The sequence below is a fragment of the Leucoraja erinacea genome, chromosome 18 (genome assembly GCF_028641065.1).
Source record: "Leucoraja erinacea ecotype New England chromosome 18, Leri_hhj_1, whole genome shotgun sequence".
Taxonomy (NCBI): Eukaryota; Metazoa; Chordata; class Chondrichthyes; order Rajiformes; family Rajidae; genus Leucoraja; species Leucoraja erinaceus.
The window spans coordinates 40,146,680-40,162,144 of record NC_073394.1 but is presented as its reverse complement, the minus strand read 5'-3'; the positions used below and the strand labels follow the sequence as shown (position 1 = coordinate 40,162,144).

Here is a 15,465-nt window from a genome sequence, read left to right as displayed (position 1 = left end):
TACTGTCCAGGTTGCAGCTTAATGCGTAGAAATGTACTCATTTCCTTTCAAATACATCTTACAACTACTTTGAAACTGCATCATCAGTTTATCAATCCTACCAGTGGAAACGCATTATTCTTACTTCATCAAAGCTATTCCTGACATCAAAGACGCCTGTTAAATCTCATCATCATCTTTCTTGTTTCCCTTAAATTTCACTGTGTTAGTCCCAGTTTCACCAAATATAAAATTAGTAAAACTCCGTTCAGTAGTGCGGTTATGGTAAACCACCAATGGAATGTCTTCAAGAACAATATCCTTTTCAATCTACGGTGTTGAAAAGTATATTTACATGTTTTGGCACGTCATCATTTTTATTGAAGATACGCAGGATCATGCATCACAGCATTACCAACTTGCCCTGCAATCTTCAAAGATTTGTGCACACAACTAACTCTATCTATCAATAGCTTCATTTTGCTTATATTAGAATTCTTAATTCCAAAAGTAATCTACACTTGTTCATGGGGTGTATAACAAATGGTTTACTGGATCATTAGATTGTGGACTAATGCAACAGGCTATTTCAGATCTGGTATCATGCAATTGAAAAGGGACAACCGATATCACAGTTAAAGGACCTTAAACAAAGAAGGAATACGATAAGATTTTTTTTTTAATTTAAATTCAAAACCAGAATCTTTTATATGAAAAGATCTCGCTCAAATTTGTGGAAGATTCCAATTTTAATTGGCATTTATTCCAGCACAATTTTCCTTGCTTCACGACTCTCCCTACTAAGGCACGGCAGTCACCACACATAATACGCCAATTGATTCCTACCTTATAACTCGAACTAGCTCATGAAAAGCCTGGTCTACATTCAAGCGGATTTTAGCTGAAGCCTCCATGTAGGTTACTTTGAGCTGCCTCGCAAGCTGTAGCCCTTCCTCAGTTGTTATCTGCAGGGAAGGAGAAAAAAATATTAAATACACAACTACAAACCTGACTTACAATAACCTTTACAACATAGTGCAGAAAATTAGGTTGATTGTGGGGTGTATATATACACATATATATTAGAGAACAGAGGTAGATATTAAAAGATTGGAAACAGACTCCTAGAATCGGTTCAGATAAAAGATTATGCTTGTGCTTAACATAAATAGTTCCTGAAGTTGTTGGGCACACCAGGCACAAGCTTAAAGTGACTGCCCATCCCAAAGTGGCCAGAGCTGATGACGGTCATCAGTATGTACACCCTTCTGTGGAATAATGTGTTCCAGGAATTAGACCCAGGAATATTCCCAAGTTAGAGGGCAAGGATGGAAGGATACTTGCAAGTGGCGGTGTTCGCATGCACCTGCTGCTCTTCTAGTAGGAAGTGATGGTCACAGGTTTGGAAAGTGCTTCCAATGTTATGGGTTTGGAAGTTTCAAGGCAAGTAGATACCATTCCATTACTGCTCACTATTTTCATGAGACCGCTGAGATGTGACTCCAACCACCAGAACATTTACCCATTGACATTTTACCAGGAATGCACATGCCACACTTCTAATAGGGAAACAAAAAATCAAAGCAGCCCCACATCTGACATCAGAAATTCAGCTCTCGTCTGCATTAGATGCAAGGCTGTAATGGAGAACCACTGCCAAGTAATGCTGTTAGAATCCAAACTAAAAAACAGTGAGCAAGGACAATTTCATCACACCTTCCATCTCTTTAATGATGATAATGATTGTCATCTTGTAGCCCTCAAGGTATTACGTGAACGCACAGAATTTAAATGAAATTACTTTTAAAGGAATAAAATGTAGTTTGTACACACTCAGTATTCTGTATTTATTTTGATCACAACACTGTCAAATGCCCACACTTTAAATAAGCAACAGTTCCACTAACAAATTGCAAGCATACATCTTTATTCTTAAAATAGGATGTGACGTGATCGTGGCAGTGTGCTGATCAGGACACATGGCACATCAAACACCTGTCCCATGGACAAAAGGGAGCAGCTGTATGCATTTCCAGAGGAAAATTTGGAGGATGTGTTCCTGATATAAATGAACAACACTGGATTAAATAAAGTTGTATTCCATCTATTGGCCTTGGAAATTTAAATAATTTCAAATCTTTTAACCACAAGGTTAGAAATCGAGTCACATATACAGCACAGAAACAGAGTCTTGAGCCCAAATTATCCATGCCCTTTATCCAAGTCATTTGAGCTGTATTTGGCTCGTATATCCCTCTAAAGCTTTTCTATCCATGTGTCTGCCTAACTGTCTTTCAAATGTTGTGATTCTATCCACCTCTACAGCTTCCTCTATCAGCTTGTTCCATATACCCATCCCCCTCTAAACTGAAATGTTATCCCCTACTACCTTTTAAATCTTTCCCCCAACCTTGTGGCTAAGGGGATATGGAGAGAAGGCACCTGCCGAGTTGGATGATCAGCCATGATCATATTGAATGGCGGTGCAGGCTCGAAGGGCCAAATGGCCTACTCCTGCACCTAATTTCTATGTTTCTATGTTTAACCTTAAAACTATGCCCTCTAGTTTTAGGTGCTACTACTTTCGGGAAAAAGTCGAACCATCTGCTTCTGTAGGCTCCTCATAACTTTATATACCCAAATACCATATCAATGAATGCAAATAACATTATACCCATCCGGTTGACAACTCAACCAAATGACAACAAGAATGTCTATTTATACACCATCTTCAGAGTAAAATACTGCTAGATGTTTCACATAAGCATTGTTAATAGACCCAAGTAGCATGTAAATAAAAAAATAGCCTCCAGTAATTTATAAAGACTACAGTGGATTCAGGGATTTGCAGTGCATTCTAGCTTTGGATTCCCTAAACTTCCAAGACTCCTTGTCTTGTTGGGAGAACAGTCACCCAAAGGACAACCTTTTGTTTAAGAATGGAACTGCAGATACTGGAAGATCGAAGGGAGACAAAAATGCTGGAGAAACTCAGCGGGTGAGGCAGCATCTAGTGAGCGTAGGAAATAGGCTACTTTCGGGTCGAGACCCTTCTGCTTTAAAAAAAAAAAAAAATCATCAATGCCATGACAAAAGAAAAGTCCAATCATAATGTTTAAATCAATGGTGACATTTGGCCCACTGTACCTGCTAATTTATACGATGAAATCAAATTATATTATCTCTCTTCAGTCATCATTGTTGAATACACATGGGGAACTTCAGCTGGTTATATATACATCCTCATTCCCTGCTCCACTGAAGTCAAGGGCGATGCTTCCAAACCCTTCCATTCATCCAAAAGATGCCGAAGTCAAAAAGGAACAGTCCTTCCTCCTCTTCATTCACGTGTCCCCCATTGGAACTGAAATACACGGGCTCAATTGCCACAAGTGACCAACTAATCCCCATTCTCTCAATCGCCTCTGTCGTCAGGTATCCAGCACAAGACTTTATTTCATCACGCTAGGATAATTATTTTCAGAATATGACATAGATGGATAGCACACAAAACACTTTTTTCAATGCATCTAGATGCACATGTCATTAATAAACCAATCCCAATAATTATTTGCTATTTAACAAGATTTCTGCAACCACTGCACCCACAATGCTAGGAGCAGGAACTTCTCACACTTCTGTGCTCTCACAAGTCACAAGGAGTAGCACTAAATATCATAAGACACATAGAAAAATAGGATGAGTAGGCCATTCAGCACTTCTAGCCAGCACCGCCATTCAATATGATCATGGTTAATCATCTAAAATCAGCACCCCATTCCTGCTTTTTCCCCCATATCCCTCGATTCCTTTAGCCCTAAGAGATAAATCTAACTCTCCCTTGAAAACATCCAGTGAATTGGCCTCCATTGCCTTCTGTGGTAGAGAATTCCACAGATTCACAACTCTCTGGGTGAAGAAGTTTTTCCTCAGTCCTAATTGGCCCGAAACGGTGATCCCTGGTTCTGGACACCCCCAACATCGGGAACATTTCTTTCTGCATCTAGCCTGTCCAATCCTTTAAGAATGTGATATGTTTCTATAAGATTCCCTCTCATCCTTCTAAAATCTCTCCTGGCTTTCATTCGCAGGATCAGTGGCGCTGCAATGGCGGCAGCCCTGTCAGCAGCGCGTTAGTTTTTTCAACTTTTTTTATTTTTTTTGTATGTTTTAAAGTATGTTTTCAATGTTTCTTTGTGTGTTTTGTGTGTGTGGGGGGGGGGGGGGGGGGGGGGTAAGGGGGTCGCCTCCTCCATGGAGAGGCAACTTTTTCCAGGTCGCCTCCCCGTGGCCTAACAGCAAGGATCGGCGCGGCCTTTCCCGGAGACGCGCTCGGGACTTCAGCGGCGGGCGCAGCGTGGACTCTTGGCGTGGAGCAGGTGAGCCCTTGCTGGGGCTCGCTGGAGGGGAGCACTCCGTTTCGCTGGCCCGGGGCAGCCGGCAGCCTGAAGCCGCGGTCTGCACAGCTCCAGTTGGCGCGGCGCGCCGTCTACAGCCCGGGATCCCTTGTGGGGGACCCGGGGGAAGAAGAAGCCATCACTGCCGGCCCGCGGCCAACTTCTACCGTGGGCCCGGCGTGAACTTACCATCACTCCTGGAGGGGAGCTTCGACCGCCGGCCCTGCAGTCTGCGGTGCTTCTGTCTGCAGCGCGGTGGGGACTTTAAATCTTCGACCGCCGGCCTGCGGCCTACACCAACTTAAAGCCGCGGTCTCCGGTGGGGAAGAGCCGACTCTGGACTTACCTGGACTTGTACCTTGTCCTTTTACCATCTGGACGCCCGCAGCAACGGCTGCGGAGGGTTGAGGTCCCGACCACGGGGGAAAATGGAGGAGGACTGGCCAAATTGTGTGCCTTCCACCACAGTGATGAATGCTGTGGTGGATGTTTATGTTCAATTTCTATTGTGTTTTTGTGTGTGTTCTTTATAATTCTACCGCTGCTGACATATTCATTTCACTTGCACTTATGTGCAATGTGACAAATAAACCGTATTGTATTGTATTTTAGTCATTCTTAACATTTTTGTGATAACTCTGGTGGTGGCAAAAGGTATTGCGAGAAGATATTGCAGGGACTGTAAATAAGAAAGGGAACATGACTGATGGAATTGCTACTGAGAGCCAGCAAGGATATGGTGGGTGACAAGGCTTCCTGCATCGTAATAGATGGGCAAGAAAAATAATTGAATGGCACCAACAGCTCAATGTCCATTTCAGGAATCGACAAAGTTCCAGTGGGGATGGGTGGCACAGTGGTAGAGTTGGTGCCTCACAGCACCAGACGCCCAGGTTCATTCCTGACTATGCCACTGTCTGTACAGAGTTTGCACGTTCTCCGGGACCACGTGGGTTTCCTCCAGGTGCTCCGGTTTCATCCCACAAACTAAAGGCGCACAGGTTCGTATGTTAATTGGCCTCTGTAAGTTGTCCCTAGTGTGTAGGATAGAACTAGTGTACAGGTGACCATTGGTTGGCATGGACTTGGGCGATGGGCCCGTTTCCACACTGTATCTCTAAACTAAAAGATCTCAAAACTGTGCAAATGTATGGAAATACTTTAAATAATTTGGGTGATCAATGGCCAACCTTTTCATGTACCTGCACCTCCTTGAAACAATACATTGAATCACTATCTTTGTTTATAAGGATATTAGGGCCTTCCTTTTACTTCTGACATAAAATTAGATTAAAGCAACAAGCACTGTCCTTTTACAAGATGCCTTCTGTTTGAAAACATTGCTTGCAAGATAAGTGATTGTATAAAGTTACATCAGATTGCAGCAGCTTAGATCGGAAATCCATGAAGTAATCATGCTCAGAGCTGATCAGCTGACTTGCAGTTTTCTGTTCACTCTGATTACAGTTAACAGGAATGCTGCCAGTCCCAGCATTTCTAATAATGCTTGTCACATAATTATTCAACATGACAGCCTACCCATGAGAACAAATTGCATTAAAGCACACGAGTATTTCTGCTGTTCAGCAAACTTGCAACACGTCAAAAGGTTCCTGACAAACAAGCTCATCAATGCAAGGCACTATTAATATTCAAAAGCACAAATTGTTCTGTGTCATGACAGCATGATAATAACAAGGTTCGTTCGGTGTCCTGAGAACACTCCCGGCATGGAGCACAAGATGCACAGCTTATAAAAAGGAGGCATTCACAGTCATCTCCAGCAACCCCAAATCTTTAAAAAAATATCTGTGCCTAAATAACAGACCAAACAAATTAGTTTAAAATTAACATAATGCTAAAAAAAATGACCTGATGTATACAAACTCTAGTGAAACTATTGAATTCTTGTATAAGAAATAAGCATAAGAAATAAAGTGCATGAGTTTGAGGCTCAGTTAGAAATTGGCAAGTATGATGTTGTGGGAATTACAGAGACATGGCTGCAAGAGGGCCAGGGCTGGGAACTGAATATTCAGGTGTCAGTCATCTGTCTTCAGACAGACAGATATTCAGACTTGAATATTCAGGGGCATACGTCCTATCGAAAAGACAGACAGGTGGGCTAGCTCTGTTGGGAAGGAATGAAATTCAGTCCCTTGCGAGGGGTGACATAGAATCAGGAGATGTGGAGTCAGTAGGGATAGAACTGAGGAATTGCAAGGGTAAAAAGACCCTAAAAGGGAGTTATCTACAGCCCCCAAACAGTAGCCTGGATATAGGGTGCAAGTTGTATCAAGAGTTAAAATTGGCATGTAGCAAAGGTAATGCTACGGTAGTTATGGGAGATTTCAACATGCAGGTAGACTGGGAAAATCAGGTTGGTGCTGGATCCCAAGAAAGGTCGTTTGTGGAGTGCCTCCGAGGTGGATTCTTAGAGCTGGTTGTACTGGATTTAGTGTTGTGCAAAGAACTGGATTTGATAAGGGAACTCAAGGTAAAGGAGCCATTAGGAGGTCGTGACCATAATACAATAAGTTTTAATCTACAATTTGAGAAGGAGAAGGGAAAATCAGAGGTGTCAGTATTACAGTTGAGCAAAGGGGACTATGGAGGCATGAGGCTGGCCAAAGATGACTGGAATGAGATCCCAGTAGGGGTGACAGTGGAATAACAAGTATTTCTGGGAATAATACAGAAGGTGCAGGATCAGTTTATTCCAAAGAGGAAGAAAGATTCTAAGGGGAATAAGAGGCGACCGCAGCTGACAAGGGAAGTCAATGACAGTATAAAAATAAAAGAGAAGTATAACATAGAAAAGATGAGGGGGAAGCAAAGGATTGGGAGACTTTTAAAGAGCAACAAAAGATGACTAACAAGGCAATACAGGGAGAAAAGATGATGTAAGCTAGGTAAGCTAGCTAAGAATATAAATTTGGATAGGCAAATGAGATGGGATGTAAATGGTAGAGTGCAGGCAGGTAGGACTAAGAAAATAAATTTTTGTTCGGCACGGACTTGTAAAGGCTTGTTTGTGCTGTAATTGTTATATGTTAAAAGAAGGATAAAAAAAAATTTGCGTATGTAAGAGGAAAAAAAAAGTGGGTGGGTCCTTGAAGACAGAAAAACAGGCAAAATTTATTATAGGGAACAAAGAAATGGCAGATGAGTTCAACAGGTACTTTGGATCTGTCTTCACTAAGGAAGACACAAACAATCTCCCAGATGTACTAGTGGCCGGAGGACCGAGAGTGACAGAGGAACTGAAGAAAATTCACATTAGGCAGGAAATGGTGTTGGGTAGACTGATAGGACTGAAGGCTGATAAATCCCCAGAGCCTGATGGTCTGCATCCCAGGGTACTTAAGGAAGTGGCTCTAGAAATTGTGTACACGTTGTTGATCATTTTCCAATGTTTTCTCGATTCCGGATCAGTTCCTGTGGATTGGAGGGTAGCTAATGTTATCCCACTTTTTAAGAAAGGAGGGAGAGAGAAAACAAGGAATTATAGACCAGTTAGCCTGGAGAAGATGATCCAGAGAACCGGAGGCCATAGTTTAAGAATAAGGGGTTGGCCATTTAGAACGGAGAGGAGGAAAACCTTTTTCACCCAGAGAGTTGTGAATCTGTGGAATTCTCTGTCTCAGAAGACAGAGGAGGCCGATTCTCTGGATGCTTTCAAGAGAGAGTTAGATAGAGCTCTCAAAGATAGCAGTCAAGGGATATGGTAGGAGAAGGCAGGAGCGGGGTACTGATTGTGGATGATCAGCCACGATCACAGTGAATGGCAGTGCTGGCTCAAAGGACCGACTTCTGCACTATTGTCTATTGCCACAGTTCTCCATACAAGAATTCCCAGTATTATTCATTGTTTCAATGAAGGTACAGTAGCTTCATTGCTTTTTTGGCAAGTGTTTAAGTTAATATTTTCGTATACCCAACTTGCCTTATTACACCACTGCCTATTGCACAAACCCTTTCAGTAAAAACCAAAATATTATCCTTCTGTAAATTTGTCTTTTAATAAAATTAAAATAATTGAGCTACTGAGCTTTGGAGTCGTAAAGCAATAATGCACAGAAGCAGGTCCCTCAGCCCAACTCGTCCATGCCAACCTAGGTGCCCCATCTAAGCTAGTCCCATTTGTCTACATTTGGCTCATATCCCTCGAAACCTTCTTATCCAGCTTCATGTCATTACCGTTCGCAGCCACAAAAAGTCAAAATAGATCAATTTAAGATTTTTCTTTCAGCACTGCTAAAACAGAGCCCCATAAACACATGCAATTAGAAAGCAAAAACTCATCCATTGCAAATCATTCTTTGAACACATCATCCGTGATACTTGTGTCCTTTGAGAATGATGTTAAGGTTAGAAAGGAATAAATGTTAAAGGAATCTAAATTTGAAAGGAATCTTATTTATTTTAATCTCAAATATGTGTTAAACCAACTCACAATGGCAGATTGCCAATCTTAAAATGAAATGAGTGAACCAGATGAGTTTTTACAATGACTGAACTGTTTAATTATTGAAAAAAGCTGATGTCAACCAGTCAGAGTCAAAACATCTACATCTGTACTCAAATCTAAAATAGAAAAAGTGTACATTTTAGAAAAGCTGGTGTAAGAAACAACTGTCATTGACATCGTTTGTTAAGAGTTAAAGTTGTTTCTCCTCTGTAAATATTTTAATGTTTAGCTTTACATCAAATAGCTTTTTGAATTTTCAGAATTGAGATCACAATATTTCTATCAGCAAGTTGGTGCAGGTTAACTCAATATTTTGAGGACTTAGGAACCAAATTAAGTTAGTACAGGTGCACAACCTTTTAGCCGACGATCCAAATAACGAAAAGCTCTGAATAGCGGACATCTTTTCGGTCCTTGAAAAAAGGTCCTTGAAGACGTTCACCGAGGGCGGCCCGCAGAGGTGACAGCGGAACCTCCGGTCAGTCCTCGAAGAAAGGGGAACTAAATCCCCATTCATAAAAGAGAAGGTATGGGTATATTGCGCGGGAAGGTTAATAATTGACAATCTGATGCTGCCTGCCCGTTGAGTTAAAAAAGTTCCCACGGTAGACTCACGATACACAGTGTTTTTAACGATACACAGTGTTTTTAGACTCACGATACACAACTTTTTAACTCAGCGGGCAGGTAGCAGCAGATTGTCGCTCCCTTCAGTTTCACCCCACCTACACCCCTCTGCTTCCCGGCCATGTGTGTGACCCCTTCCCTCCCCTCTCCAGCTCCCCGCTCATTGCACCGGCGTGGGGGCTTTGCACTGTCTTCACGTCGGAGCCAGTGCCAGTCACCGGAGACGTCAGGACCAACGGGACACCGACCCCCAGGCCCACTGCAAGCACGGAGATCCCAGAGACCCACAGCCAGCAGCAGCCCAGCCCCGCTCCAACTACAGAGGAACACGCTCCCCGTAGGGACAGAAGCTGATGGTGTGCAAAGTACGTCTTGGTCTTGAGGTTGCGGATGAGGGGGCGCAGCTCGGGCTGTGACGTCTCCGGCCACCCCCCTGTGCAGGAGCTGAGAATGGGAACTGTGGGGTTGTTTGCAGTTGCAGAGGGAGGGGGTAAGGGCGGTACAGTTCACAGTCTCAGCTCCATTCTAGGGGGTGACTGGAGACGTCAGGACCAACGGGACACCGACTGCAAGCACGGAGATCCCAGAGACTCACAGCCAGCAGCAACTCTAGCCCAGCCCCGCTCCAACTCCAGAGGAAACCGGGTTGCGGATGAGGGGGCGCAGCTCGGGCTGTGACGTCTCCGGCCACCCCCCTGTACAGGAGCTGAGGCTGGGAACTGTACCGCCCTTGCAGGTGAGCAGGAGAATGGGGTTGTTTGCAGTTTCAGAGGGAGGGGGCAAGGGCGGTACAGTTCCCAGTCTCAGCTCCATTCCAGGGAGGTGGCCGGAGACGTCAGGACCAACGGGACACTGACTGCAAGCACGGAGATCCCGGAGACTCACAGCCAGCAGCAACTCTAGCCCAGCCCCGCTCCAACTCCAAAGGAACCCGGGTTGCGGATGAGGGGCCGCAGCTCGGGCTGTGGGCGAACTGCCACTTGTCGCCGTAGCGGCCCATCGGGGAACGAATTCCTCTGGAGTTGGAGGGACAGGGAGACACAGCGGCTTTTGAGAATGGTGGGCAATCACTTCCAAAGTTCTGCCCACACAGTCAGTACACCTCTCCTACACTTGTCTCCCACACTAAGATCATCTCGCAGAGAATGATCCCAGCCTAACCCTCCCTATTCTCTCCTATTCTGCAAGAAAAAACTAAATTGAAGACTCAAACTTGCGATTGAGTAACTGCTGGGATCGTGGCGCAAACTCGTGACCTTGCGGATATGAGCCGAGCACTCTACCACTACGCTAAAAATCTTCCATTCCAAAAGCCGAAAAATTCTGAATTACGAAAAGTGTCTGGTCCCAAGGCTTTCGGATAAAAGGTTGTGCACCTGTAGTGTAAAATAAGACGAGGAAAGCAAAACTTAATCTGACAAAAAACTGCCAATATTGAATTGATTTCATATAAAAAAGCATTTCGCATTTTAACCAGAGTAGGTTTCAATCCTCCTGACATTTCTGTATCTATCAGGAAGCTGCACATCAGTCAAAACTAAAAAATCAATAACCCCGGGAGTGATCTTTTATTTTTGTCGTCTTTGCTAACCAGCAAGGTCAGTTCCTGGTGCTCACCTGCCTTTGATGTTCCAAGTCAGCTTTGTTACCCACAAGGATCATAGGGAATTCATCACGATCCTTCACTCGAAGGATCTGTCTTTGGAACTTGTAAATTTCTTCAAAACTGTAAAGAAAGATAAGTGGCACATCTTTAATATAATTGACAAGAGTCCTTCATCAAACTTCATCAAACAGAAAAAATAAATTCAGAAAAATTAAGTTGATTCACACCAGTCAACCCGACCTAAGAAAATGATCAATGATCATTGCCAGATTTGTAACACGGTTCATCTTGTGTGGTTCACATTTGACACTCTGCCATCAATGTTCGAGCACAGAAATGTTAAATGTTTACTTCCTTTATTATACTCTACATTTTGTCTATCCCCAATTGATATCATCAGTGTAGGCAAGACCTGTAGGCAAATTGCCTTCAAAATACTAAATAAAAACCATTCATTGTTGATTGTTAACTTCCAGAAAGTAATGGAATACTATTCCAGATTTCATATCCATATCATATACTTATTAAAACTGTGTGTGAGTGTGTCTGTGTGAGTCTGCATGTGTGTCTGTCTGTCTGTCTGTGTCCTCTCTCTCTGTCTCTCTCTCTGTGTCTCGGTTTCTCACTCGGTCTCTCTCTCGGTCTCCGTCTCTCTCTGTCCCTCTCTGTCTCTCTCTGTCTCTCTCTCTCTGTCTCTCTCCCTCTGTCTCTCTCCCTCTGTCTCTCTCCCCTCTGTCTCTCTCCCTCTGTCTCTCTCCCTCTGTCTCTCTCCCTCTCTCTGTCTCTCTCTCTCCCTCTGTCTCTCTCTCCCTCTGTCTCTCTCCCTCTGTCTCTCTCCCTCTGTCTCTCTCCCTCTGTCTCTCTCCCTCTGTCTCTCTCCCTCTGTCTCTCTCCGTCTGTCTCTCTCCGTCTGTCTCTCTCCGTCTGTCTCTCTCCGTCTGTCTCTCTCCGTCTGTCTCTCTCTGTCTATGTCTCAGTCTGTCTCTCTCCGTCTGTCTCTCTCTGTCTATGTCTCTCTCTGTCTCTCTCTCTCTGTCTGTCTCTCTCTCTCTCTCTATCTCTCTCTCTCTGTCTGTCTGTCTCTCTCTGTCTCTCTCTCTCTGTCTGTCTCTCTCTGTCTGTCTCCTGGAATAAAGGAACTGGAAACTCAGATTAACCACCAGCTCAACACCTCTCATCAAGGTGTCCACAGCTGCTTCAATGGAGGCATATTGGGGGCGAGGAGAAGTTGATGGGTGCAATGTCAGGGAAAGAGTGCTAAATGGTAGCCATTTTCAATTCATAGTCAACGTAAAAAGCAACCAATCAAAAATGCAAACCCAAGTTATCTAACCAGTTCCAAGTTCAGAGCTCATCAAATATCAAAGTAGGGAGTTCCCTGGTTAATGCAGTTCAGCTCCGCATACCAACTATAATCAGGAAAGGAACAAGTAGAACACACCAAGCTTACTTGCCTTGATCGTATTTAAATTAAGACAACATTAATTTGCCAAATTCATCTCACATTTCCATTATGCCCGGTTTCATACATTGTTAAGGTGACCTCTAAGATCCAGGTAGCAGCTTGCTCAGTCAACACACATATCTTTTGTCAAACAGAAGAGAAGTCTGAACTTTTCACACCATTGCAGGGTCATCCACTCGACCCATTTTTCCAGGATCTGGGTTAAAATGTACTCCAGATACTGCAACAGTTCATTTGAAATCACAGAATCGACAGATAGTGACTAGGAGGCTATTTTAATAAATACAAACACTCCTTTGAAAACGACACTCAAATTACAAACAATCAAATGCCTTAATGTACGGTTTATAAAAGCTTAAAACAGCTGACAAGCAGGCGATAGGCAATAATGACCATTGTTTCACCGGGAATGCAAGGGCAGAGAATTTCTTGAGTTTCCAAGGCTAAATGCTAGCTGGTATTTACAATCAGACTATATAGAAAATGTTTCTCTGCTGCTTTAAGCCTGGATTGGAAGATTTCACCACAAAAAGTCAGGGACATGGAGAAGCTCTTGTCAAAGGAAAGGCTGACTATTGCATGGGAGTGGGAGAAGAGAGAGATTGAAGATTTAATGGAGGTTTTTGTGGCTTTTTTCTAAAATATCCTGAAAAGTTGACCATTTCTCTTTCCACAGACATAGCTTGATCTGGTGTGTATTCCCAGCATTTTTTATTTTTTACATATTTTTATTTAATGTTTATAGCATCTACAGTTTATGATTTTCATCATTTGGAATTAAATGACTTTACAATAACTTTCAGAACATCACAGCATGAATGAACCGACACGCACAATGACCATAGATTTAAATTTGAGTACCTTCACCTATACTGCAATTGAGCATCACTAGTTAGTGGGGCAAAGATCGTCTGTTCATTGTACTACCTGAAGCATCAAGTAAAACAAACAATAACTTGAAGCAACTTTAATTTGGCACAATATCACCATATAACCTAGGATCCTCTTAAACTATTGAAAGATTTGACAGTAGTTCAATAAATATACCTACAACAAAATACTGAATTTTATAGTCCAAGGAAATCACGTGATTTTTCTCCCATGCAGTGTTTAAACATACCTTCCTCTATCTGTAACAGAGAAGACCAGCAGAAACCCCTCCCCTGTCCTCATGTATTGCTCTCGCATGGCTCCAAACTCTTCTTGTCCTGCAGTGTCCAAAACTAGATGACACAAGGAAAATTCACAAGAGTGATTAAAAAGCATGCAGCAGGCAAAATACAAAGTGCACGAATTGTAATGATGGATCATTGGCTTGATAAATGATTCCACATCATCACTCCACAGATGCCGATTAACTCACTGAATATTTCCAGCATTGGTTTCTTTCCTAATTTCCAGAATCTGCAGCTTTTTCCTTTTTAAATGAACTATAATTATCATTAGTTACCACATTTCAATTGTCAAGACAAAATAGGTTTCCTTAATCTTGACCTTAATCAGAAATTGTATGCATTGGGAATGTCTAAGAAAGCAAGTTCTATTATTTTTTTCTAAATAGTAGAAATTTGTGCTATTTTTCAAGAATGTCAAATTAGTAAAAGGAAATGAGCCAAGATGAATTCAAAGTAGCTAATTCTTTGGTACAATAAACACTGGAAGCATGAATCAAATTACTAATCACAAAATTGGCATCAGTAAACTGTATGGACAAGTTTGATTTCAACCAGGTGTGGACAAGAGAAACTGCAGATGCTGGAACATTGAGCAAAACTGGTGCTGGAGGACAATTGTGTTTATTGCAGCCTCGGTCATCTCAGTTTGCAGGCCAGATCATTCTGGACACAGCCCAATTTTTGCCAAAGGTAGAGGATTGATTGAGCTTCCTCATCACATCTAACAGGTGCCCAATGGGGCTCTGAGGTATAAGTGGCACAGTGGGGCAACTAATAAAGGGCAGCACTGTGGTGTAGCGGTAGTGTTCCTGCCTTACAGTGCCACCGACACAGAGTTCAATCCTGACTACAGGTGCTGTCTGTACGGGGTTTGTACATTCTCCAAGTGAACTGCGTGGGTTTTCTCCGGGATCTCTGGCTTCCTCCCACACTCCAAAGACGTACAGGTTTGTAGGTTAATTGGCTTGGTGTAATTGGCCCTAGTGTGTGCAGAATAGCATTAGTGCGCGGGGATCGTTGGTGGGCGTGGACCCGGTGGGCCGAAGGGCCTGTTTCCGCGCTGCATCTCTAAACTAAACTGTTGCTTTTCAGCTCCAGCATCTTAATCTCGATCTCCAAACGAATTTGAAAGTTCCCACCAGACGCTTTGGTTTCTTCTCTGAACAGTAGGGCACTAATCTTCCAAAGCGTGTAGAATCTGGGGGAAATTGATGGGAATATGGAGAGAATTTGGGTAAATTAGAGGCAAAAAACATATTTCTCTGGGAGCTGGTATAGAGTCAATGGGCCATAATAGCCTTCTCCTTTGACATGAAAATAAATATTTTAAGTTAATGCACATTGTAATAAAGGAATTTAATATCACATCAGTCAATGGCTTTTTATTTCAGATAAATAAATATCTCATTTGTTCAGAGATTTAAATTTTGTTATTCAAATAGACAACAGAAAACTTGAAAAATTAAGTATACATTGATGAACAAATAATTGAAACATGAAGTACAGAATCACTTCCCTACTATTTATGTCCCTTTCTGGTTGTTTAATGGAAGAGCAATCCAGCTAGTTCCGGCCCACCAACCTCTCCCCAGGACCTTGAAAAATCTTTAGTATATTCACCAGCTCTTCCCTGATTGTTCCTACATCATCCCTCAGCATAAATATTGTGTAGACCCTCTTCAACAAGTCAATGTTCCATAACTAACCTCAATGTCCTGAGGCAGAACAGAAATGTCCTTCAGCAT

At 42.7% G+C, this 15,465-nt stretch overlaps 1 protein-coding gene across 2 annotated transcripts in view; it reads right to left on the bottom strand.

Annotated features, from left to right (window-relative positions):
* Positions 1-15,465, bottom strand: part of rras2 (RAS related 2) — a 56,646-nt gene that overhangs the window by 1,731 nt on the left and 39,450 nt on the right. Inside the window, exons 3-5 of one of the 2 annotated variants that reach the window (XM_055649894.1) lie at positions 13,666-13,768; positions 11,092-11,200; positions 826-944 (exon numbers count right to left, since the gene is read on the bottom strand). In XM_055649894.1, coding sequence (XP_055505869.1) covers positions 826-944; positions 11,092-11,200; positions 13,666-13,733 — 296 coding nt within the window. In that variant the 5' untranslated portion in view covers positions 13,734-13,768. Of the gene's footprint in view, positions 1-821; positions 945-11,091; positions 11,201-13,665; positions 13,769-15,465 lie in introns of those variants that run through there. The other variant, XM_055649893.1, reaches the window with a different exon arrangement.